The 26227-nt window shown below is 34.7% G+C and overlaps 1 protein-coding gene and 1 pseudogene across 1 annotated transcript in view; one reads left to right on the top strand and one right to left on the bottom strand.

Annotated features, from left to right (window-relative positions):
* LOC129253624 (uncharacterized) lies at positions 1–7296 on the top strand (annotated as a pseudogene).
* LOC129254944 (phosphatidylinositol-glycan-specific phospholipase D-like) overlaps positions 6145–26227 on the bottom strand; it is a 24206-nt gene continuing 4123 nt past the window's right edge. Inside the window, exons 2-25 of the mRNA XM_064108020.1 lie at positions 26044–26099; positions 25226–25304; positions 24465–24562; positions 23865–23975; positions 23028–23076; positions 22580–22640; positions 21903–22013; positions 21716–21743; positions 21113–21252; positions 20462–20654; positions 20014–20138; positions 18378–18564; positions 17098–17208; positions 16401–16475; positions 15931–16084; positions 15369–15427; positions 14938–15035; positions 14056–14249; positions 13546–13788; positions 12250–12309; positions 11457–11566; positions 10975–11001; positions 10199–10246; positions 6145–9388 (exon numbers count right to left, since the gene is read on the bottom strand). Coding sequence (XP_063964090.1) covers positions 9299–9388; positions 10199–10246; positions 10975–11001; positions 11457–11566; positions 12250–12309; positions 13546–13788; positions 14056–14249; positions 14938–15035; positions 15369–15427; positions 15931–16084; positions 16401–16475; positions 17098–17208; positions 18378–18564; positions 20014–20138; positions 20462–20654; positions 21113–21252; positions 21716–21743; positions 21903–22013; positions 22580–22640; positions 23028–23076; positions 23865–23873 — 2172 coding nt within the window. The 5' untranslated portion in view covers positions 23874–23975; positions 24465–24562; positions 25226–25304; positions 26044–26099 and the 3' untranslated portion in view covers positions 6145–9298. The remainder of the gene's footprint in view (positions 9389–10198; positions 10247–10974; positions 11002–11456; positions 11567–12249; positions 12310–13545; positions 13789–14055; positions 14250–14937; positions 15036–15368; positions 15428–15930; positions 16085–16400; positions 16476–17097; positions 17209–18377; positions 18565–20013; positions 20139–20461; positions 20655–21112; positions 21253–21715; positions 21744–21902; positions 22014–22579; positions 22641–23027; positions 23077–23864; positions 23976–24464; positions 24563–25225; positions 25305–26043; positions 26100–26227) is intronic.

Genomic DNA, 26227 nt, shown 5'->3' on the forward strand with positions numbered 1-26227 from the left:
ATGGCGCAGATGCCATCTAGGTTGCATATACTGTAGGCATATTGCCATCCAGGCACCCAAAGAGAACGAACATCTGTACATAATTCACAAGGGTGAACATTCAATCAACATGCAAGCCATCTTTGACCAACGTTATCGTCCAATGGTCAGGTTCGACCCATGATTCATTCATTTGGAATAACAGTCGAGTCTATGACGATTTTAGAGAAGGTAAAATAGGTCCTCTTGCTACTAAAGAAGGTAGCATCCATAAAGCCTTTTGGATTTAAAAAGAGGGTCAAAGGAGAGTGGCAAATGCTGGAGAGCGGTTGCCGATGTCCTCCAAACCCAAGACTTTAAGGTGGACCAGAGAGCAGAAAGGGGTAGATATAACTTTCTGCAGGCAAAATAAAGAAAAGAGATGAGAGGAGGGCCTCGAGCATTGCACCTGAGGACAACAAGATTCAGGAGGAAATTGCTGGAATATTGGAGGACCTGCACCAGCAAGATGAACAGTTAGACACAGTGGCCCCATCAAGGAATGTTTTTTTAAGGAGCAGAAGAAAATAGATGGCACAGAAATGAGGAAGAGACAGGCCTAAAGCTTATGGAAACAATAGGTGATCCTTTGATAGTTAATTGTCAAAATATTTCACTGGTTCAAAAGCCCTCTAACTTTCGGCCTAGCTTATATCTGTGGTTTAACTATGGCTTGCTACTAAAAAGGGAATCAATGTGTATAAATTATGTTGCATATTCCTATCACATTCACTGAATTCTGGAATCATGTTTAAATTGTAAGTGAAACTTTTCTACTTATCATTCCCAAGCAGTTTTTAATTGTGTCACTACTAACAATTTTGATGAATTAAACATCTACTTTTGGATTGAGTCTCTTTTTTGACTGCATTTACTTTGAATATCTACTGCGCATGTGCATTTCGTTTTTGCTGTTACATTAAAAAACCAAGCCCCCTCTGAAATTTAATTTTTTTTAGTTAATACAAATTTTACTCTCATTTGATTACTTTATTCAAAGATGTAAATTGAACTTGACAGAAGACATCAAGCTAGAGAACGGTTATCGGTGTATGATATTCCAGAGGATTATCGTCTGAGATTCAATGATTTCAAATTCCTTTGTAATCTTGTGAGAAATGATGAGGTCTTTCACAAGTCTTGAAAAAAGTGCACTCACCACTGAGGTACAAATGACAACTACACTTTGGGTTTTTCCAAGCGGCAGCTTTCAAAATGTAGCTGGCGACGTAGCTGGGATATGTCAGAGCTACCAGAGCCACTCGATTGCCGCTGTCATTGATTCTACATCAGCAAGAGTGGGGGACTTCATCAATTTTTGGAGGCATCGCCTGCCTCCAAGAAGGCATCATTCCCGGAGATGGCGCAGATGCCACTAGGTTGCATAATCTGCACACATATTGCCATCCAGGTGCCCAAAGAGAATGAACCTCTGTACAAAAATTGCTAGAGTCGACAATCAATCAACATGCAAGCCATTGTTGACCAACAGATACATTTGACTAACCTCATCGTCCAATGGCCAGGCTCAACTCATGATTCATTCATTTGATACAAATAACAATTGAGTCTACAGCGATTTAACCTACGGCTGTAAGGTGGACCACAGAGCAGTCAGGGATAGATATAACTTTCTGCAGACAAAATAAAGAAAAGAGATGAGAGGGCCTTGAGCACTGCACCTGAGGACAACAAGGTTCAAGAGGAAATTGCTGGAATATTGGAGGACCTGCACCAGTAAGATAAACAGTCAGACACAATGACCCAAACAAGATACGTTTCTATAAGGAGCAGAAGAAAATAGATGGCACAGAAATGAGAAACAGACAGGTCTAAAGATTTGTGGAAACCAATAGATGATCCTTTTAGATGAGTTAATTGTTCAAATAATTCACTTGTTCAAAAGCCCACTAACTTTAAGCCTAGCTTATATGGTTTATCTATGGCTTCCTAAAAATGAACCAATGTGACTGTGTTGTGTGTTCCTATCACATTCACTAAATTCTGGAATCATGTTTTAATTGTAAGTGAAACTTTTCTTAACATTCCCAAGCGGTTTGTAATTGTGTCACTACTAACAATTTTGATGAATTAAACATCTACTTTCGGAATTGAGTCTCGTTTTTTACTGAAGTTACTTGAAATAGCTACTGCACATGTGCATTTTGTTTTTGCCATCACATTAAGAAACCAAGCCCCCTCTGAAATTTGAAATTATGCCCATATGACAGTGCAGATACTTTTTTTTGTAGTTTTTTTCTTTTAATCCAAATATGATTCTCATTTGATTACTTCAATTAAAGACGTACATTCATATTCTAAATATTACTCTTAAGTGAAAATAAATTTCACTTTCCCTTCTATTTGTTGTTCTTTGGTAACTTGGTCTGACAATTTTAGTGTTCATTTATTTCTAAATTTAAGACATTTATTTATTTGATTTGTGATTTATTTAGCCTGTAATTGATTTATTTAATTTCTTTCATTTGGCCTATTTACTAAATACTATAAGCTTATTGACCTATTTATATAGCCTAGTTATTTATTGATGAAAATCTTAATATCTTCACCAAAAATTGGTGAAGATAATTGATGTTCCTATTTTATTCCTGAGCCAAAAGGCAAGAATGGAACCCTGCCACACTGAGATATCGACCATAAACCTCCACATAGGTTAAAAAAAGCAAGATAGTAAAGCAAAACAGATTTCTGAAAAGTCACAAAAGAACATTGATGGGAGACTTTATTCTCCAAAACAAAAAATGGAATGTACATTGTAACCATTTCAATGAAGAAGTTTAAAAAAGAAGTTGCCAGTGTGTACGAAGATCTGATTTCTATAAGACAAGTTCTCTCACATTACAGCAAGAATGGATACCTGCCATGTCAAAGCTCACAGTGTGCACTCAGCACCTGGGAAAACACTTGTGTATGTTCTTCCATGGGCAGACTTTGCCAGAGTGTACGAATATGTTCAGTAGTACTTTGATAGGCAAGTCCAAACAGTGCTAAGCAAAAAAAGAATATTTGGAGTGCAAATAAAGAAGTCCATAGATGAGGATGATTTACAGATTTTATTCCTTGTCTTGCAAAGCATTGAGACTATTAAACAGAAACCGAACGTACAAGGAGAGTGGACATATGTGCAAAACAGGGGGTCCATGAAGGTGATTGCCTACCAGCTGCAAATGGCAGCAGATGGTCGAAAGCTTGAAAATAAGCATGGACTGTATAGCTTGCTGGAATCAATTTCAAGAAACCTCAACATAGAGAAACATGGAAAGAGAAATTCAACACCTATGCAGAGTTTCTTTGAGGTCATCTTACTGTGGGGTGGTCCTTGTAATGCTAACTTTGTTTCCCTTTATAGTCCAGGATAGAGGAGGCATAACCTTGTTTTTTCATATATACAATATTTTTTCATGGTTTCTTGTCAAATGGAGGGTGCTGATTACGAATCTGAATGATGCCACTCGTGTAACCTTGAGCATTTTCCGCAAATTGGCAAAATCCAATATGGCTGCTAAAATATGCAAATCACCCATGAAAATCATAAAATTGCCAGCAGACTGGCTACAAAATGTATGTAATTGTGTTGTAGGAGTGAAATAATCTGAAAAAACGATTTTAGAAAAAATATTAATTGTATTGATATTCAAAATGGCCGCCATATACCCTATTATGTACAGTATGAATAGGGAAAACTATTTTTCACAAAAATGATCCCTAAACTGCAAGTAATTGTGATCTATGGATGAAGTAATGTATGAAAATCATCAATGCTAACAAGATATATTATTTATTATGTCATGTATGGGAAAATTGTTGTGTTTTATATTCAAAATAGCCACCACTGGCCCAAATAGTATTATGTACTATAGCAAAGGGGGCAAAAACAAATCACAAGAGTGAGCACTAAAATGCGTATTATTAAGATAAACGCATGGAATACTGACTAAAAACATAATTGTTCACAAATATATTATTTAATATGCCATGTATGTGATATATGTTGTATTTTGATATTCAAAATGGCCACCAAAGGCCCTAAAAGTATTATGTACAATGAGAAAGAGGACCAAAGAATTCACAAGAGTGAGCACTGAAATGCATTGTTTGTGATAAATAAATGGGATACTGTCTAAAAAACATAATTTTAACGAAATATATCACTTAGGTTTAAAGTTGGTGTTTAATACTTTATTTTGACTTTCAAAATGACCGCCCATAGACATATATTGTATTATGTACAATGCAAACTGGGAAATCAGTTTTCACAGGAGTGAGCACCATAAATGCAACGTAATTCTGATCTATGAGTAAAATATTGTCTGAAAGCATAATTTATAACAAGATATATCAGTTCTCCTGCCAGGTAGGTGAAAATACTGGATTTTGAAAGTCAAAATGGCCGCTACAGGCCCTAACATTATTATGTACAATCTGAATGGGGACAAATTATTTTAGCAGATTTTCGCTTTGCTTGACTAAATGGTGGTGTATGAGTAAAATATTGTCTGAAAACATGATAACTAACGAAATATATCATATTATGTCAAATTTAGGTGATTAATGTTATATTTCAAAATTCAAAATGGCCGCCACATGCCCTTTTGTGAAAATTATCTGTCCTCATTCAAATTGTACATAATACAGTAAGGGCCATTTTCAATTTCAGAATGCAGCATTTGTCACCTTAATTACACCAGATTATGATATATCTCGTTAGAAACCATGGTTTTAGACAATATTTCACTCTTACATCACAATTATATGCAATACTTATAGTCAAGCAAAGCCAAATTCTGTCAAAATTATATGCACCAAATTACAATGTACATAATACTTTTAGGGCCTATGGCAGCCATTTTGAATTTCAAAGTACAGCATTTATTACCTCCATCACCAACATGTAATGTATTTATTTAGAAATCATATTTAAGACAATATTTTTACTCGTACATCACAGCAACATGCATATTTTATGATTCCCACTGAAAATAAGTTTCCCTAAACGCATGTAAACATAATTTAGTTAAGGCTTGCAGCGGCTATTTTGAATGTCAAAATACAGTATTTATCACTTACATGGCAGAATATATGCTATATTTAATAAAAATCATGCTTTCAAATAATATTTTACTCATACAAAAGGATTATATGGATTTCATAGTCAAGCAAATCCAAATTCTTACAAAATTACATGTCCTCATTTACATTGTAGATAATACTGTTCGGGCCTATAGGGGCCATTTTGAATTTAACAATACAGCATTTATCTTATGCATGACAAGAGAAATGATATGTTTACCTAGAAAACATGTTTTCAGACAATATTTTACTCGTATATCACAATTACATGCATTTCACGTACTTATTCTTGTGAAAATTAGTTTCTCCATTCGCATTGTACATAATGTATAATGGGCCTATGGCGGCCATTTTGAATTTCAAAATACAGCTTTTATCACATAAATTGCATGTTAAATATTATATTCCGTTAAAATTGAATCTTTAGCCAGTATTCCACTCACTTATCTTAATAATATGCATTTTAGTACGAAGTCTTGTGATTTTCTTTTGTCCCCATGAACATTATACATAATACCGTCAGGGCGTTTGGTGGCTTTTTGAATACTTAAATGCTTCATTTATTACATATATGACATAACAAATGATAAGTTTCGTTAGCAATCTTGTTTTCATCCATTAGTTCACAAAAAAAATCACATTTACTTGCATTTAGTGCCCACTTTTGTGAAAATTATTTTTTCCCATTCATATTGTACATAAAGTTGAATACAGCGGTCTATGGCGGCCATTTCAAATATCAAAAAAATAAATATTTTTTCAAAAATCGTTTCTTCACAGAGTATTTCACCCCTGCTACACAATAACATACATTTTATAGCCAATCTGCTGGCAGTTTTATGATTTTCATGGGTAATTTGCCTATTTCGGCGGCCATATTAGATTTTGCCAATTTGCGGAAAATGCTCAAGGTTACACGAGTGGCATCATTTAGAATCGTTATCAGCACCCTCGGATTGACAAGAAACCATCAAAAAATATTGTATATATGAAAAAACAAGGTTTGGTCAGTTTTCTATGGGGCCTATCCTGGACTATTACCTCTTTAGCCCGAAAGTGCAATCTACATTTTGTTGGCAGAAAAACATGTATTTCTCTTGAGTCAGGATGACTAGACTAGACAGCGCAGGAAGAATACTAAGAAGACAAGGACATCCACATCTGGTTGTGTGGCCCCAAAGTCCACAAACATAGAAAAACTAATTTGCAGGTACAATTTTCCAGTGAAAAGAGGGCTATGCCTATCATGTCAGCCTTTCAGGATAAAGGATAAGGTTGGTTCTTCGGCAAGGGCAGTGATTGTAAATTCATTACATCCAGATCTCCCCAAAACTCAAATTCTCATCCACCCCACCCGTAATGAGTATTTAATGCACCCTTTGTCAAAGGTCAGTGGAAGAAAATCAATTGACTTTTCAAGGAAAAATAAGATGAACAAATATCATTGTTATTATGTATTCGTCCTTATTCAAGGGCATCAATATTTCATGTCAATTTTTTCTAAGATCATTGTAAGTCTTTAAAAAAAACCTTTGTTATAACAGAGCTAACATTATTTTTTTCTATCTTTATGTTTATTTGGAGGTCGTCAAAAACATGCTTGATAAGGATGGTCAGGATACATCCTTTAAAGACAACAGGCCTGGTGACAGATGGTTTGGTAATTTTCTCTCCAGGAATCCGAAACTGGTCTTCAGAAAATCCCAACCAATAGGGAAGGAGAGGGCCATAGTCACCCCTGGCCGAATTGATAGATGGTTCTCCGAATTAGACACTTATTTGGAGGAGTGGGTGCCAGGAGTGTCCTCTTTGAAGGAAAGCGGATGTTCAATTGCGATGAAAGCGGCTTCCCATTTGGTGGGTGCAAGGGGACTAGAGTTCTAGCAGAAAAGGGATCTAAAATTGTCCATGAGGTAAGGAACTCTGACAAGAGTCAGATCACCGTCTTGGCAACCATGAATGCCATCGGAGATTTTCTTCCTCCTGTCATCATCGTCCCAGGCAGACGGACGGAGGCTTGTGGGCGATACATGACCGACGCGCACAGTGGAACATTCTTTGCGGCAACAGAGAGTGGATGGATGGATTCCAAGTCATTCTTTGCTTTTGTTGCAAAGCTCTTTCATTCATTCCTTACCCAAGAGCAGTACTCCTGATGGCTCATGGGCCTAGCACGTACCAGTCACCCGAGGATGTTGGTATTTGCAGGGAGAATGGCATCATCCTTTAATGGCTGCCTCCTAACACACAATGACAATGACTATGTTAGTTCCATCAATACATTGACGGAAGGAAGATCTCTACAATAAGATCAAGAACACCATGACAGATCATGATGCAACAAATGCAGCTGTGGCATAAAGTTTTCCACAAAAAAATCACACAAACTAAGGGAAATAATGCCTCCTTTGTGCATTGCATATATATGGATATTAGAAGGACATCTACATGCACAATGAACAGGGAACAAAGGTAACAATGTTAAATTGTTGTTAAATGACACCAAACCGGGAAAAGACAAGAAAGCTCTCTATTGGTAACACAAACCACACTGTTTAACTCAAAAGTGGTCCTTTTGATATTAAGGAGACATTTTGAAATGCCAGATGCACACTGCATCATAACTTTCGAACAAAATGTGTCAACAATGCGCTGATATATCCAATCACTGTCAATTGGAAAAGAGCACTCAAAAGAACTCAAGGAACAACTGAAGTCCATAGAAAAGAAAGATTGGCAGATTTTCTTCCTGGCTATCAAAGTAATAAGACTATCGGTTAGAAAGCAGACGTACTAGGAGAAAGTGAAGGAATATTAAAAAAGGAGGTCCATGAAAGAATTGTCTACCTTCTCCATCTGAGGGGGGTGAACTTGTCCATAACAGTGGAAGCCCCTATGAACATATTTGCTAGAAGCTAAGTCATCCTGCCCTGAACTACTGAAGTGTGCATGTAGGAACAAGTGTAGAAACTGCAAATATGTACGGGCGCACCAAGAATGCACTGTTTATTGTACATGGAAGAGAGATTGCAACAATGCTTTAAAGCAATGGCCAAATGTCCTGAGAGTATCAAAGGTGACAGAATAATCAAAAGTTGCTAATAGCATTCATGTATCTATCTATTGTGTGCAACAATGTTTTGATTTTTTAATTTCTATTTTTTTTTCAATTATATTGTTTCTTCGTTTTTAAGTTTGCAAGAGTCAGCAATTCTTTTTGCATAGATGAGTTTTCGTACACCTCAATATTTCTTTACTGCTAAAAAAAATTCAGCACATAGAAATTCCTGCAAAAGATTTAGAGAATATGTAAAAAAAATAACTACTTTTGGGGGCACTCTGATCAATATCTCAGCAGGGACCAGAATTAGACTATTATAGGCCTATGAACCAATAAGGGTGGGTAAAGTGAACTTTTGAAGCCAGTGGGGGTCAAAGCACTGAGCCATGGCACACTGACAAAATTAGCAACGCTTGACAGAAGGTTCATCCCATTCCCTCGCGACCCTCCATGACGGAGCTGTGTATGCATACTTTCGAATTACCATTGTTAGGAAAGCTTTGAGGAAATAACTGGTAGACAAGCATCAGAATTGTTTGCTTATAACTTGCAATAAAAAAATTCAATACATTGGATGTGTACACTATCACAAAATGTAAATCGAACTTAATTCAAAGATAAAAAATTCTATGCGGACTCCCTATTACTATACATACAGGTCTACTAAAACTCTTAGGAATCTACGTAAATAGACAAGTCTATATCTTCAATCGATCAAATGTAGACTCTGCACGTACATGTACTACAAGTCTACATCCATCATAGATTGTCAATACATGTACCACAAGTTTACATCTGTAAATAATATAAGATCCTGTATACTACCTGTAGAGCATTGTATTGCATAAGATTAATGTACCTGTTTCTCACATTGAAAGACTATTGAACCATCATTCATTCATTCACCCATCATTCATCTATCATCCATCATTCATTTCATTCATCTATTCTTCCATCCATCCATATAAACTAATCACCACTTCATGACACCTCACTTGTATTCACTTTTCTGTCACAAATGAGAACACATTGATCAATGTTTACCATCATATTGAAAACACCTCATTTGAAGTACCATCCTCTCCAGAACTGCCTGTTTGAGTTGCTCATTTCGTCTTTGAGAGTTGATCATTTCATCTCGAGAGTGTAAACATAAACTTCTCCTACAAGCCGTCCTGCCCTGTTGCTCCGAGGTGCACTGACAACCAGATGAGGTTTCTAAGAATGGCACAAGAAGTACAGAAATATATATTTAAGAAGGAATGCATATACATAAAATTTATTGATGAACTTTCTCTGTTCATATTCTTTTGTGTCTTTCATTTACATGAATGTCAGATATTATGTCAGAACTTGGCACATTGCACAACCTTCCTATTTACGGCCATCTGGTCTTTTGGGGGCTACATTGCTCTTTGGGGTTAGGGCGGGGGGGAAGTTTGATGTGGCTTTTAGAATGCCACAATTACAATTGATGATATCATCATCCATGTTAAAAGCTCAGGAATTTTAAATAAATGCTATAAAGAGAGCTAAAACTTTGCCACTTTGCATGAAAAATAGGAAATTTCTAGTATATCCTAATTTCATAGCCTGAATGGGAGATTGTTTTTCTAATCTTTAACAATAATGGATTATACATGAATTCTGGCTCTGTAGCATAATTTAAATAAGCCAAACAGCATATTTTTAACAGAACCCAGTTTAACAGGTTCCAGTCTTAATAATAGAGAATAGCTTTACTGCAACAGCCAGGCTGAAAGTAATGGTGAATTGATGAAATACAAAACACGAAGAGACTTTAATAAAAAAAAAATTGGTAGTTACTACAACATAGGTATCATGGAAGACAACATTGATGAACCCAGAGAAAATGAAAAAATAAGCTGTGCCAATCCCACTTGAATTCATATATGGTCTGAATTTTGAATGTCAATATTCTAAGAGAGCTAAAATTTTAAAAAATGCTGATTGTTTTTATTCTCAAGATGAGCTAAAATATATCTAGAGGTTAAAAAGCTCACTTACCTCATTAAATCTCCATGTCACTAAATTTGAACCAAATCGTGATCCACCCTAAATATTGAAGAACATAATTAATCCCTATAATAAAATCAAGCCAGTGTCAGCATTTTCCTACATCATTCAAAATTCATTATCTTTATAAATATATTTAAATATTTAAGTCAGCATTGAAAATTTTTACTTTAAATGAATCAAATTCTACAACGAAACTTAAAAAGCAATTAATTTCATTTCTATAATAGCTTACTTCCTCTGGTGGTTAGAGTATTGTTCCTAGCCTCTTTTCTCCATCATCCATAAATCATCTTTTCACAAACCTCTATCAGGGTTATAGGAGTTAACAGAATTCTTTTTTAATTCTATATTGATAGGCAAAACATTGTAAATACATGTAGAAGTGCTGAATCTTAAAGGAATCAATATGTAATAATGAGTGAATGATCACAATAATTAACCATCATTAAATTCAATTTTATTTGGAGGGTTTAGATAAATTAGTCCTTTGTACTAAAAACTTCCAAACTTTTATTAATTTCTCATAGTTTTCTGTCTAAATCCAAACCCGATTTCTTTCAGAAATTCCCCCTTTCCCTACATCAACATATTTTGTATATGTAGAACTTTGGATTCAAATACAAAATCAATGTCAACATGATTAGTCACAATCAATCTCAGCCTTGTAGTTTACTTAAAAACTGTAATTGCTATCAAACTTCCATAGCAAACCAAGCTCATTGATTTCAGTAAAATAGAAGGGTAGCTGTGTTTTTCAAACTTACTTCATTGCTGGATAATACAATAGAGGCCTGTGAAACAAAAAGGAAGAAAATATACATAACATATACAAATGCTTTTTTACCCAAATTAGAATCTTTATCAAACATACAAAATATCACTATCGAAATACATGTTTCATCGGAATAACTTAGCAAAGCAGTTCAGAAGTAAAATCTTTCCTGACTAGGGCTGACTATACACTCACAATGCTGACAGAGCAAAAGTTGGTCAAAAATATAACTTGCATGTACAAATCTTAATCAAATTGAAATTTATGCCAAAATTCACAATTTTATGATTGTTCTTGCTATACTAATCAACATCAGTCTTTTCAAAAATCCTAATAGCCAAGTCTTTTCAGGGTTCAGAGTTAATCATATGCTACTAAAACTAACATATCATGGGCTACAGATCAAACATTACAATAGACAATTCTTAATATTGCAGGTTGATACAAGTATTTAAGCCACTACTAAAAACCAACCTTTTCCAAAGGGCATGGTTTGATGAATGAGGGAAAATCACAAGATCTTGTTGCGTTGCCTGTGCGGAAGGTAACACCACCTTTAAAGACAAAAATGCTTCCTTCTTCAACTGCAATACAAGAAAGAAATAACAAACAATTTGTTAATTCCAATCAAATCATGATTATGGAATAGAAAAATAAATTTAGACAAGAAACATACAATTTTTTTTTTAATCTTTGGTCCCCTTCCAAGCATTAATTTGTCTTAGTGTATCAACATATACAAATAATATACATCATCATGCCTAATAATTACACACACACACGATACCTTTGGGACAACTCTAACATGCAAAAGGCAGTTTTTTTTTTTTTTTGCTGCTTCATAAGTAACAAGAGTATTATTCTTATGCGTGATTTCAAGGCAGACAACTTGACACTAGCTAGTCAGTTTCATGCCAATAATGATTTTTCTACAAATGCTACCATCAATATTACTGGGCTTTATATTGCCAAGTTTTTTCAGTCAACAACAACGGTGTTCATAGAATCTACAGGCAAATGTAGATTTAGATCTTGCCCCCAAAATAGTAGAAATCAATACTCCTATAAAGCATTCAGCTAACATCCAACATTGATTTTAATGAGTTTACAGGTAATTTTGCCTCAGTCAAATCTATTAGGACAACACAAATTTATTTGACTTTGAGGAATTGAACTTAGAAATAAATCACATATCTAATCTGGTATTTAAAATTTCTTCGATCGAGCTAAATCTTTGACACATAGAATGTCGACTTCACAAATTTACCTTTGAATAGTTCTTCACTGATATCTTGTGTCCTAAACGGTGCACCAACAATCAAATCATCTGAAATCAAACAAAACAAAAAAACTAAGATTATTCATAAATATCACATCAATAATGGGCACCATTCAGTCTACAAAAAAATGAAAGTTGTTCATGCTTTATCACAAAACGCCATGTGCCGCAAAAACTAGTTGAGATGCAAGTTTCATAATCAGACATATAGTGAAAGTAAGTGGGATATCAAAAGAAACAATTTAGTTGACCAATAATCTAGTTGTTACTTCCAGTGCTCACAACGCATGACTACTTCTTAAACTTATGACTAAATTCTGTGATTATATAGACTTTGGACAGGAACTGGTTGTTTCAGTAGGTAAAAAGCTTATTATGGTTGACCAGTACTAAGGTCCTGGTAATGACGACCAATGACATACCAATGCGAACTCAATAGATATGCCAAAATGTCCCTATCGAAGTATAAATTGACCTACAGAGCACATTTTGCTGCATCTAATTATATGTATGTTCAAATTCAGTGACATTCAAGATTGAATTGGGTGGATTCAATATGCTATGATTTAGGTGGAAGCTGCGACTCTAGTCTTTGAATTTGTGAGTCCAATGATTCAAGGCACAACAAAAGAGATACAGCTGAGGTGGCACAACTACAAAACAGTCACCACCTATGTGCTCCCATCATCTTTAGTTGTGTTTCTTTTCATAGACAATGTCCTGTGACAAATCTATGTATGAAAAACATGCATCCCACTGTGATCAATAAAAATAAAACAAGAAAGACTAGAGGTATTGACAGCGGTTGCTTCACATCCACTGTAGTATCACCAGATCAGACACATCACTTACATTAGGGAAACAGCAAAAGATATACATGTAACAGCAGCCTCCACCTAGACTCTAGACTAGGGAGTCTTGGGCCTGCTAGTTTGCATCGGAGCCTGGCACAAAAATCTTCAGACAGGAAGCAAATTTATGCCTGGCACCCTGTCTATAAAAAGGTGTTTTTTTCCTCTTAGTCGTTTCAGGTCGGGTAATGGGTGAATTTCTAGGAGCCTCTTGGTCAAATCGGGAGGGTTGGCATCTCTGCCACTTATCTATCTGTCAACATACATTGTACCTATATGTTTATATAGATTTTTTTTTCTTCATTATATATGTAAATGTGTACCAATCCTAATTTTAATGCAGCCCTTGTCCATGGCTGCAGCACTTGTATAATCATTGAATATTTCGAACAAAAAGATAAACAATAAATATAATTAAGATGTTCTTCCTCACCTATTCCATCTCCCGTAATATCCTCAAACATAAGCTCTCCTCCAAACCTGCCATACTGTCTGTCTCCCTCATAGAGTGCTATAGGATGTAAGGAAACCATCTTAGGATGATAACTTAGCATCCTTGTAGGACTGGAACCAGATGGACTCACATGGGTTGAGGGAGAGATGTCCAAGTTGTACAAAGTGACCTGGCCAGCATCGGTCAGCTTGACCGAAAGATCAAGAATCTCACCATCTATATCTAGAAAAGTAAGCATCAAGGATGTCAATTACGTAAAGGGGTGTGGCAAGTTGGATATTGTTCGTTGATGTTGCTTCAATAGCCATTTTCTACATGGAGGACGCACTGAATCTAACAAAATGTAAGGAAAAGGTCAGGGTGATCACTGTAGGTAGTGAGGTAAATGAGGCTTTCCTATTCACTGGCAGAAAACTGGATTTAAACTTTGGACTTACAACTACTAATCATCTTCCTTTTTTCATATTTTGGTGCAAAAAACAGCTTTACCTTTTGTATTTGATCCAACAGCCAGGATTAGACTGCCATTCCCGAAAGGGTCTCCAACACAAAATCCTGATCCAAACTTCTGGAAGGACTCTTGTCCTCTCAACCTGGTCAGAAGAGCTGGGGAGGACCCAGTAGAATAAACAGAGAGAGCACCAACACTCTGAACGTCGTCTGGGGAGTAGGAGCAACTGGGACTGTAAAAAAAACATATTGACAATAAAGAATAATTGCGCTTATTCCAAGGAGTTAGGAATGAAAAAAATTCAATAAAAACAGCATTATTCAGACTGGGAGCATAGACTTAAGTTAAGTACCGGTGCTTAGTTAATAAAAGTCATATTCTTTGCTTTGCTGCATGCATGATTTCCCTGTAGCTCCCCCCCCCCCCCCATTCTATTAGTACATGTATGTCTAAGCACACATTTTAAGGTTTTAAGAGAAAAGGACATTCCTCTCCTTATAATAGGACACTGCCATATGTTCAAACAGGGTCCCTTCTGTGATTACTGCTCAAAGCAGCTAAAACAGATCTCAATTTTGTTGTGGTACCTATACATCAATTATGTTTGATTTTCTGAGAGCAGGATTACATTTGACTAACAAATGATTGTTAGATTTCCAAATAACTAGAAAATAAAAACTCTATGACTTATAGCTATCTACTAGGACACGAAAAAAATATATGAAAAATTATTCTAGATGAATAATCAAGTAAATCACCATGTACTTATCTTATTAAGCTTCAGCAGTAAGCTCCCATATAAAAAAAAAAAACCTACGATTTGGATATAAAGCTGTCTACCTTAACCCTAAATGTCTACTTTTCATCTCTCCTTTGTGCTGACAAGGATGCCATGTGAAACTAATTTAATCTGAACTCACTTGGCACACATACGATACGTTGGTTGTGAGATTAGAAGTAGGGAGTTATGACCTGGCACTGGATGAATTCTCATCTTATTACCAAACCATCCATATTCCTGAAAGAAAACAAAGAAATAAAGACTATTTTCAACTTTTATATATCCTTGAATTTGGAATTTCATTACTGAACTGAACATATTTATTTGAATTGATATGAATCACATGATCATTTGTTTAATATACAAACCTGAAAAGTTACAGATTTTCATAAAGAATGTTGAGAAGAATGTAATTACAAATAAAGATCAAAATACAGATTCATATAAACAAAAGAAGGAGTGAAATAATTCCACTACAACAATAATCTGGTTGATACGTATTAGTTTTTAAGCAAGATTTCACTACTTGATATATAGAAAACATTACATTATATTGGTTCATAACTTTACCTGATCTCCTTCCAATGTGTGATTCATATCCTTCTCTGTAAGATGTACCCCAATAGAACCTGAACATAAAAGATTAATGGTCATCTTATGGTGAACATCTTACAAATGCATACAAGTGAAATGACACATAACAAAACATGACAAATTAACAATCCAGAAAGAACTTATTTTGTTAAACAATACAAATAGTAATATGCTAAAACTAAGATAATAATTATAGACCTAACCAATTTCTCTTTTTAATACAGGTATCCAATAACTTAACTTTAAAAAAAAAAGGAAGATGCAAAATTAATGATTTTTCTCTATATCATCTATCTTAATCAAAATCCAAGTATTTTTTCAAGACTTATCAAATAGCAAATTAGCAAACCATAAACCATCTTCATGACATTTATACCCTTCTGTAATGAATCTTTGTTTATTGATGTAAATACTCAATAAAACATAGCAGTCACATAAAATGTCTACCCTGTATAAATAAAACAATATTTTCATTGTTATTTCAAGATTAACACAACCATATTTAAATTTCCACCTGTATACTAGTTACTACACTCACTTTGATAGTTTTTGTCAGCATAGAGGATTGATACCATGCCTGCTTGAGAATGACCATTAGCTGGGGCAAATGGTGACCCAATCAGGAGGTCAAGATGGCCATCATTGTTGAAGTCTCCAGTGGATAGTGAGCGACCAAAGTTGCAGTACATTAGCTATGTAATATAGATAAGTAAGAAGTGTTCATGTATGAAAAACTGCCAGTTTCAGTTTATGTTCTTTTTAATATACCAGCAAATGTGTGGAACAGATAAGAGACTAATAAGAAATGTACATGTAAGAAGAAGCACCAAATCAACAACATAAATTAAAATGCTGAAAAAAAAAGGGAAATAGATTTATCTCGTGTTTTGCATTTACAAATAGATGTGCCTAGCATGGCTTTATAATGAAGATTGGACTGTAATAATATTTCAATAACAATAATTCTGTCAATGCAGATTCTGATTATAAACTGAAAGTGTAACTTACTGTACATTTAATTGTGATATCTGGAGACATTGATCTTTTGCCTGTTTTAGTTCCATAGTATACATATACTTCTCCCTGTTAAAGATATGTAGAAACACAAAAATGATACATGACATGTTGATAATAATAATGATAATGAACTTGTAGAGCACATATCAGTCTCAAGCACTTACGTTAGATGTCAAATTGAGTTTGATTAGACCTACCTCGAAGAAACCTCCATATGTCACATTTAGTAATGAGCTCAATTCTATAGTGACCAACTCTTCTGATTAAATGGTTTCATTCTCACTGAGTTCTTTAAAGATTGACATCCCCTTTTGAGGTCTACTGGCATACACATAACTACCATTATGGAAACGGATCCTTATAAGACTACCTGCACTAGAAAGTGAATATTGTGCGTTTCCCAACATTAAAAGCTCTATTCTTTTCGTTATATTTCATCTTGTATTCAATTATTTTGATTTTGTTTCATTCTGTTGTTGTATCATCTATCATTTACTGATTATGTACAATCAGAATTTTTCCAATAAATATAATTGAAAATACTTAGAAAGCATGAAAATTGAGAATTGTAAAAGAGAAAGCAAAAAAGGGTATAATTCTGCTTGTTAGGAAGACATCTACTTTCTTTTTTTCTTGAAAAGGATGATAATAGACAAGATATAGTAAGTAAAGGAAGTGATGTTCTTACATGGTATGTCAGGTTTGTAGATCCAACCGATGGTGCACTAACAGCAATATCAACAAAACCATCCAGATTAATGTCTAAGGCTACTACATCACTACCAAATCGACCGCCTTCCTGAAGAAATGGAATTAAAGAGTTGACATTTTAGAAATAACACAGGGAAATAGGAATATGTTCTATTCAATGTAATCACTCAGGTGAAAATGACAACAATCACAGACAAGACAAGATATTTACACTTTTCTAGTAAATTTGTAAAGAAAGTTCAAAAGTGTGCTTGTATTTACCTAAAAATAACCTTAAAATAATTTTCCTTCAACTATACCATCCCCCCAAAAAAAAAATGAAAGGAGGGTAGTGATTATCAGAGGAAATACAAAAATCAAAGTGAAATTAATGAATATATAACACAATGATACATATTAACAACAAGTGGAATGCCTCTGGCCGTCTCACCTGCATCACACGATTCAATATAGCAGCAGTGCTGATTTTGAAAACTACTACATGTATAACTCGCACAAGGTGTTCAGTGATACTTGGTTACTCTTATTTCCACGTTTTATAAACTAGACCAATACACTTTAGAGATATGATGGCAATTCAACAAATACCCCCAACGTGGCCAAAGTTCTTTGACCGTACATGACCTTTGACCTTGATCATGTGACCTGAAACTCGCACAGGATGTTCAGTGATACTTGATTACTCTTATGTCCAAGTTTTATGAACTAGACCAACACACTTTCAAAGTTATGATGGTAATTCAACAGATACCCCCAATTCGGCCCAAAGTTCATTGACCCTAAATGACCTTTGACCTTAATCATGTGACGTGAAACTCATGCAGGATGTTCAGTGATACTTGATTAACTTTATGTATAAGTTTCATGAACTAGGTCCATATATTTTCTAAGTTATGATGACATTTCAAAAACTTAACCTTAGGTTAAGATTTTGATGTTGATTCCCACAACATGGTCTAAGTTCATTGACCCTAAATGACCTTTGACCTTGGTCATGTGACATGAAACTCAGGCAGGATGTTCAGTAATACTTGATTAACCTTATGGCCAAGTTTCATGAACTAGGTCCATATACTTTCTAAGTTATGCTGTCATTTCAAAAACTTAACCTCAGGTTAAGATTTGGTGTTGACGCCGCCGCCGCCACCGTCGCCGTCGCCGTCGGAAAAGCGGCACCTATAGTCTCACTCTGCTATGCAGGTGAGACAAAAACTATGTCACAATGTAATTTTACAACAGGAACCAAAACAAACTTACATGGAAACCTTGAAGGATAAGATCAGCCTGTTGATCCAAGTCATGCGATCCATTATGTAAGATCTGGTTAGTTCCATAGATGACATAGACTCGTCCAGTCTGGACCTGGCCTTCCGACCCATATCCAGGGCTTCCTAAGATCAGGTCCTCTGTTTCACTATTATTACAGGGAGATTTTGCCATGCTCCTGTATTCAATGTATATTTGTGTATAAGGGTAAGGGGTGAATGAAAAACTGAAGTCTGTGGTATTCCTTAGTATTCAGCTGTCTCCAAGGCAATAAATGGCTGATAGTCAGGTGACTCAAATAATATGAGAGAGTAAATCTGGGCAAAGACAGAGGATTTCCTCATAACTGACAGGGTACTCTCATGAGGCAAGTTGAGGGGGTGCAATGACCCCCCCCCCCCCAGTCCTTATGGGGTTAAACTATCACAAAACCCATACTTGACCTTATTGCTCTGGTCTCCAGCAATTTTAAGAATTATCAAAAGACAAGCCTTGCTTGCATAAAACTCACAAGATGCTCTAATAGGCAAGCCTAGCCCTCATCAAAGATTAAACTATCCCTACTAGAAACAACTGCTTGACCTTATTGCCCTGTTCTCCAACATTTAAAGACAAGCCTGGCTGGCTCATAACTCACAAGGTGCTCTAATAAGGCAAGCCCAACCCCAATCACAGATTAAACTTGCCCTACCAGAAACACATGCTTTAGCTTATTGCCCTGTCCAAATGGGAAAAATGTATAATGGATATAAAGAAACACTTAAAGACACATCTCATACCCCGTAGAAATTACAAACCTTGGAACATTTCATCAGCATTTTCGTCCAACAAGTGGTCAGATCTGACAACTTTCCTTGATTTTGATTGGCTGAGAAGCACTTTTATCATGGTAACTGTCAGATAATACGGGACTTGTCGGATATAACATCCAACAAGTTCTTTCATGAAATGCTCCCATCATCTGAAGAAATTCAGATGCCCATTCCCATCAAGTTTGGTTACCTCTCATAAGGAATTTCATGAATTCATCTCCTGAGATATCACATGTGGAAAATATCACAACAGCTATATAGAGCACTTTGGTTCAGGTGAACTACTTACCTTTCAAATACAATATTTTAAACTTGTATTTAATTACCTCTACACAAATTCAAGATATTAATGAAAAAAAATATTTGATTTGCATTCAATATTCAAATATATTATTAATAAATATGTTTGGATTCAACAGAGGTATGATTGAGAATCAAAACTGGATTAATAACAGAAGCATAACTGCCAACCATGATAGCCAAGAAATAGGAACAAATTATAAAAAATTTCCAGAAATACGAAAATTCTAATATTCAATACTTTAAAAAAAAATTAACAGTAGGTACCCACAATTCAAAATGGCAGTTTCTTTTTCACCAAATTAGGAATATTCCTATTTAATAGGAGCAATTTGCAGGTATGCAAATGAAAGACAGACTAATTCACCGCAAGAGAGCAAAACAAACTAGTAGAGAAGACAGAGAGATGCAATAGTTTTCAACAGACAAGAGTGAAGTGGAAGCAAACAGTAGAAAGAGCAATAAAAATAGGACAGATGCCCCAAAAAATTAAGATGAAATACAATGTAGCTTACTGCCCAAGTCTTGCATAAGGATCTCTGACATAGAAAGATGATGTTGGTTTCTCATCATTTCTAGACCGTAGCATTGTTCTTCTTTCCTTTTCTTCAAGTCTTTCTTGAAGGGTTTTTAGCTGTTCCTGTAAATAAATTTAGTATGATGGAACTTATAAAAAGTAATCCTTCTTGATGATTTGTAATACATATAGATTTAGTCAATCAAATCATTCAAAATATTACCAAATCAGTGTTTTCTTCCTCTTCCATCCCTCCCCTTCTTCATTTTCTCCTCTTCCTTCTCCTCCATCATCATCACCACCACCACCACTTATTCTTCCTAAATACTATCATGTTTTCCTGCCACTATCCAACACTTTTACAGTTATCAACAATGCTTTCACCATCATCACCATCGCAAGTAATCCTCATCATGGTTGAAATTATTTTGGATTTGGTCCTTTACCTTGAGAGAATCAGCAGGTGACAGATAGATGCCTCTGGTAGCAGGTGTAATCATTACATCCTTCCTACCCAAGCCATGTAGGTTGATCCTGCTCCGGAGACCTCTCAGAGGTGTCTTCAATCTCTTTGGTATTGGTTTAATTGCGTTTCGGGAACAATTAATGTAGATGGGATTATGGGGTACCTCACAAACACTATGGATAGAAAGGGCATAAACTTCAATGATAATGTATGAATTCATGAGGATGGTTAAAAAGTGCTCTCCAATGTTGGTTTTATAAATGCACATAATAGTTTTTGTCCCCCAATCAAAATTTGTCATATTCACTTACATGTATTCCATGTTTTCTTTAATAAATGGAGAATAAACCCTTAAACACAGACTAAATCTTCTTTATGAATTTGGGCTGTTGTTTAGTCCTAAAGACATGCAAACTTATAACCATAAAGAATGAACTCTTAAAATGGTGAAGGTGCTAATTGGCATCACATAATGCAAATATATACCAAGAACTGAACTTATCTTTGGAGTATCGTGAGCTAACCAAATTGGGTTTCAATCAATAACATTTTTATGGAATCATAATTGATCATAAGAGATCTCTTGCAAAGCATCAGTGTCATTTTGGAATTGCCATGAAAAATAACTCACTCAGTTCCATGTTCCAGCATATCAATAGTATCATGCCAAAGTCTCTGACTCCATACTGCCATATCATCAACACCTCCAAGGAAATAAGACTCAAACTCCTCCACCATAAATGGAGACTTGGATGAGTAATCCATATACAGCTACACAAAGAAGAAAAAAAAATCATACAAAGTGGTATAATACATTTGAATGTACAAGAAGTGAGTATATTTGCATTTACATTTGAATTATAATGGAGAATTGTGCAGTTGTTACACTAAACCCTCTGTTTCTATTCTTGTTTCTACATCTCTTAAAATCTTCTTTTCTCCTTTTTTCTAGATCAATTTAGCATAATCCACTAACATAAATAGGAGTTTATGCCGTATTTCATTTTGAAAAAAAAATCAGAAAATAGTGAAAGTCCTCTAATCACTCAAAATTTCATTCCCATTATTCTCATCTGCATCGAAGTCCATGATAGGTACATTTTACATTTTCAAAGGTAATACAAACTCTGTCAATTATTTCTTTTTGCCTGAATGAAGGACAGACTAGAATGCATTTCAATAGGTTTAAGTATGAGACTGGATTTACTATTATCATCTAGAGTAAATGTATTACCTTGGAAAGTGCCAGCTTTTCTCCTAACCTGTAGAGTGGACAATACAAAGAATATATATATCAACATTTCAAAAGTAGGATTTATATAAACAGCACTGCAATAAATAAAACCAACAGTCAGTTGTAGCATGTTATCACAATTAAAGATATCATTTGAGCACAATGTATTAAAAGGAAGATAATTTACCTGGCAAGAAACAAAATTGCTGTGCATTCTACAATGACATCCTCTTGCATTATGACTGTGTTGTTGTAATATATTTTGTAGATCTCATACAAGTCCTTGACAGGTACATACCTGAATGTTTAAAATAATTTATAACTGTGGTAACCATCAAAACACGCATTCGAAAGAATCAAACATGACAACCATCAAGTGTTTGCATGAATGACATTAATTGCTCCATAATTAGCACATCAACCCTTATACTCATTAAGTATTTGGTATCTTTTAAACCTATAATATTATCAATAAAACTAAAAAAGTGTGATTTTCCATTTTAGCCATCCTCAGAGTACTTGGCTTCCAGTATGTTTTCATTATTTAATATTAGGCTGTTATCTTGTCTATTTAATAATTAAAAAACTAGTTTGTCTTACCCACACAATTAAATACAACAAAAATCGAATTTGGGACAAATTGTTTTTTGGGGTGGGGGTGGGAGTCAGTTGAACTGACAGGAAACCAATGCAAATGTTCTCAAAGAATCACTTTACACATAAATTACTCCACCATGTTCTTAAAAACTACCGGGTATATGGAATTCATACTTCTCTCTTGCACAGGTGAAATATTGGGTCAGTCGTTTTCAAACAACCTACATATATTTACAATTAATGTCAATGTAGAATTATTGATCATACCAGTTTGATAAAGTACGAATGTACTGCAAATCCAATTCAGCTTCAGATAAAACATCTCCTCCTGAAAAATTGTGGGAAATAGAATAAAACTTCTAAATTATAATCACATTTCAAGGGTTGTTACCATCAATCTGAGTGTCTATTTGTTAAAGGAGTTTGGATGAGGTTACAGATTTAATTTTTTTTTTTTTAAAGTCACATTTTCACTTTTTTTTTAATTATGTAACATGAAAAATAAGACACATATTTATGCATTTATAATAACTCACCTTGTAAGTCCTACCAGAATTCTTCTATATGGGTTGTCAAAGCAGTTTGAACTATTATTCTAGTGATTTTTCAGTTATTTGTTCTAAGCCAATCAGATGCATGGATTTCAATAGCTCATGTCAGTTCTGTGAAAACTACTGTTGTCTATTTGATTCATGAAATGCTCCCCCTAACTAACCTTCATCTCCTACACTATGGGCATCAGGGAAGGAACCAAAGAAGTTGATCTAAAAATGAAAAGCGAGAAAAAAAGCTTTGAGAATTGAACACAAGAATACAGAACAGAACAATGCTTCTATGGAGCCTATATTACATTACAGGAAAAATCAATTGATCATGCATAAAATCTTTTCATCTAATCTAATTTTCAGCGTCGGAAGTCCCATTTCTGTTGGCACCTATCTTTTCTCTGAATTGAAATAATAATGAAGTATTTGTATTAAAACATGTTCAACATTTGATTTACCTCGTTCTTTTCGACATGTGAGTATGCATATTCAATCTAACAAGGGTAAATGTGATAAAATGTAACTTTCTGTTTCTGTTTCATAAAATACAAGCAAATTAAGAGATGGGCATCAATTTATTTTTGCACAAACACAAAGACGATGTTTAATAAGAGTCAAACACTACTTTGACAGGCTAATCATTCCAATAGTTGCTTTCATAATCAGTTCATCAACAGATGAGCTTGAATTGAAGTAAATTTTCCTATTATTTTACCATCATCTCCTCTTTCATTGGAATTGTGACATTTTTGTTTTCTGTATCACACTTGAGAGATTTTAGTCTCTCAAATACATGTACTTCAAGACGGAGCATTGCAAGCAACTTAGTTGGTCTAAAATCACTTGATATGTCTTGTCATTAATTACAGATTTTCACTGAATGCCAGCTTGCTTCTTGCAAAAGGAAAATTGATTCCCTATAATTAAAATTGATCAATCACTAAGATAATTGCATCTTTTTGCAACCATAAAGTTTTTTGCAATGCCCTTTATATAAATAGACTTACATCTCCCATTGTTGTAAGGAATCCCTGGTCAATACCTAGGCTATGCCAGGATACATCAGCTACCTGGTGGGATGCAAACCCCAACAAGAACACAACAAGCTTTGTCGCATCCTGCACAGATAAGGAATATAACGAAAAAGGAAAGAGAAAAAATAAAATCCAAACTAAATGGTAAACATGGCAAAACAGAAGTTACAAAAAAGTGATAAGGAACTCATAGGCAGATCCACAGGGCCAAAGTGCCCCCCCCCCCCCCATCGGCAGTTTTGTTGGTGTAGCTGTATCATGAGGTTAGCTTAACTAAAGCTTGACAAACCACATTCATTTAATATGAGATTCTCAAATAGTACTCTAGCATTTACCTTTTCAGGTCTATCCTCTCAAAGCATAGTCTCCTAACAGCCGAAAAGTAGATTTCATAAAACAATTGAAGGTATTCTGAATCAATCACTGCAATTAACCAAATCATACTGCTTATGTGTTATGGTCAGGAGTGGGATTGAAAGAGGAGTACAATAATCAACACTACCACTATCACTACCACCACTTACACCTCCTCCTTCTTCTTCATCATCATCATTACTATCATCATCATCTTACCTTGCTCCATGGCTGTGGGTAATGATCTCTGATATACTGGATGGTTGTGATCAGGAATGGAGACCAGTGGGTATCCTCCGATACACTGTGATACTTCCCTATTCAAATGACAATGGTCAATCAAAGGCAATTAATAAACAAACTCAAAGCCCATCTTCTGTTTTGGTAAATAACAAAAAGTGCAGGTCAATGCAAAGACTATATTCCAATTCATTACTAGATTATATGAATGTCTGCCCCCCCCAAAAAAAACAGTAAGGCTGTGAAGGATACTTCATAAAGATGTGTTTTGTTCAAAAAAAATTATTGATGTCACATTTAAATAACATATCAGACCCTTTTTCCAGCATGGATTTCAGGATATCATCTTTTATATTTTGCTTTCTACTATCCAGGTACTAGATATGTAAAGTAAGAGTTCAAAGGACTAATTTTACACACAAAAAAACATTTACCTCAAGAGGACGACAAATCAACCATTGATAATTATAGCTTTGTAAAAATAGAATGATAGATGATAGAATATAATTTATGTTACTGGCCCTTTACCAAAGCATTAAAACAGATTGAACACTGTATTTCATAAACATTAGTAATCAGAATATACTATAAAGCCTCAAAACACTCAAAATCTTTATTCTCTAATCTCCAAACATACAATGATAAAAGGAAACTAATTCAAAGATATCATAAAGATGAAAGGTTGAAAAGAAATGCTTTATTATCTTCCATACATCGATGAATCATGAAGAATTTCTTACCTCCTTGACAAATACTATCATAGTAGGCATCAGGGTATGGATTACCAGCTTGGAAGGCATCTTGGTTCTCTAAAATCAACTGAACAGAAATTCATAACAAGGAAAAATTAGATGAATTTCTACATTAAAATTAAATGTACATGTAGCTTCATAAAATGACAATAAAACAGAGAAACAAATACAAATCAGTGATGAATTGTGTTAAAAGACACAAACTTCCTTCACATTGATTAAAATTTTGCCATACTTTCAAATGAACAATTTATTTATTTTTTTAAATGAAGGGAAAAGGATAAAAATGGGAAGGGACGCATATTTCTTTTGCAATTGATACTTAGTCTCCACACAAATGTACTTTAATATCAGAGTAGACTTCCACTTTAGCTTGTAAATCAATATTAATGATCTTTATACCTTTGATTTCCAGTAAACAAACACCCTTTGAAGTTGAAGTTATTTCTAAACAGTTGACCCCAGAATATAAATTAAAGTATCCTATTCTATGGACTTTGACATACAGCACATGATCTAAAGTACCAACCTAGCACACATAGTACTTGAGTGGGATTTCAGGTGAAAACAGTATTCTGCAATAGAACAATTTGGAATAATAGTCATTCTTGTTAATCTTTAAGGGAGCATAATAAAATTCATAACATTCACATGTTTCATCATGAGGGGGAAATCATTTATGATCCTAAATGTGATTTTTCTCATAATTCTATGATTTAAAATATTAGGGAGATGTATAAGTTTTTTTTTATTAATATGTCCCCATCTTCCTATCAATAGCTTTTGTTTTACCAAGCCATACCTACCTGCTTGTAATCAACATCTCTTCTTGTATCCTTGAAATACTGAGTAGCTCTGTGAGCTGAAATGCAAAATAATGGCACATTAATTAGACAACCACTGAATTCAAACTAAATAAAAAAGAAGGAATTTCCCCAAACAGGGGTTCCACACACTCAATTCCACTAATTAGCTTCATATGCTAGTAAC

Source organism: Lytechinus pictus, chromosome 2 (assembly GCF_037042905.1).
Source record: "Lytechinus pictus isolate F3 Inbred chromosome 2, Lp3.0, whole genome shotgun sequence".
Classification (NCBI taxonomy): Eukaryota; Metazoa; Echinodermata; class Echinoidea; order Temnopleuroida; family Toxopneustidae; genus Lytechinus; species Lytechinus pictus.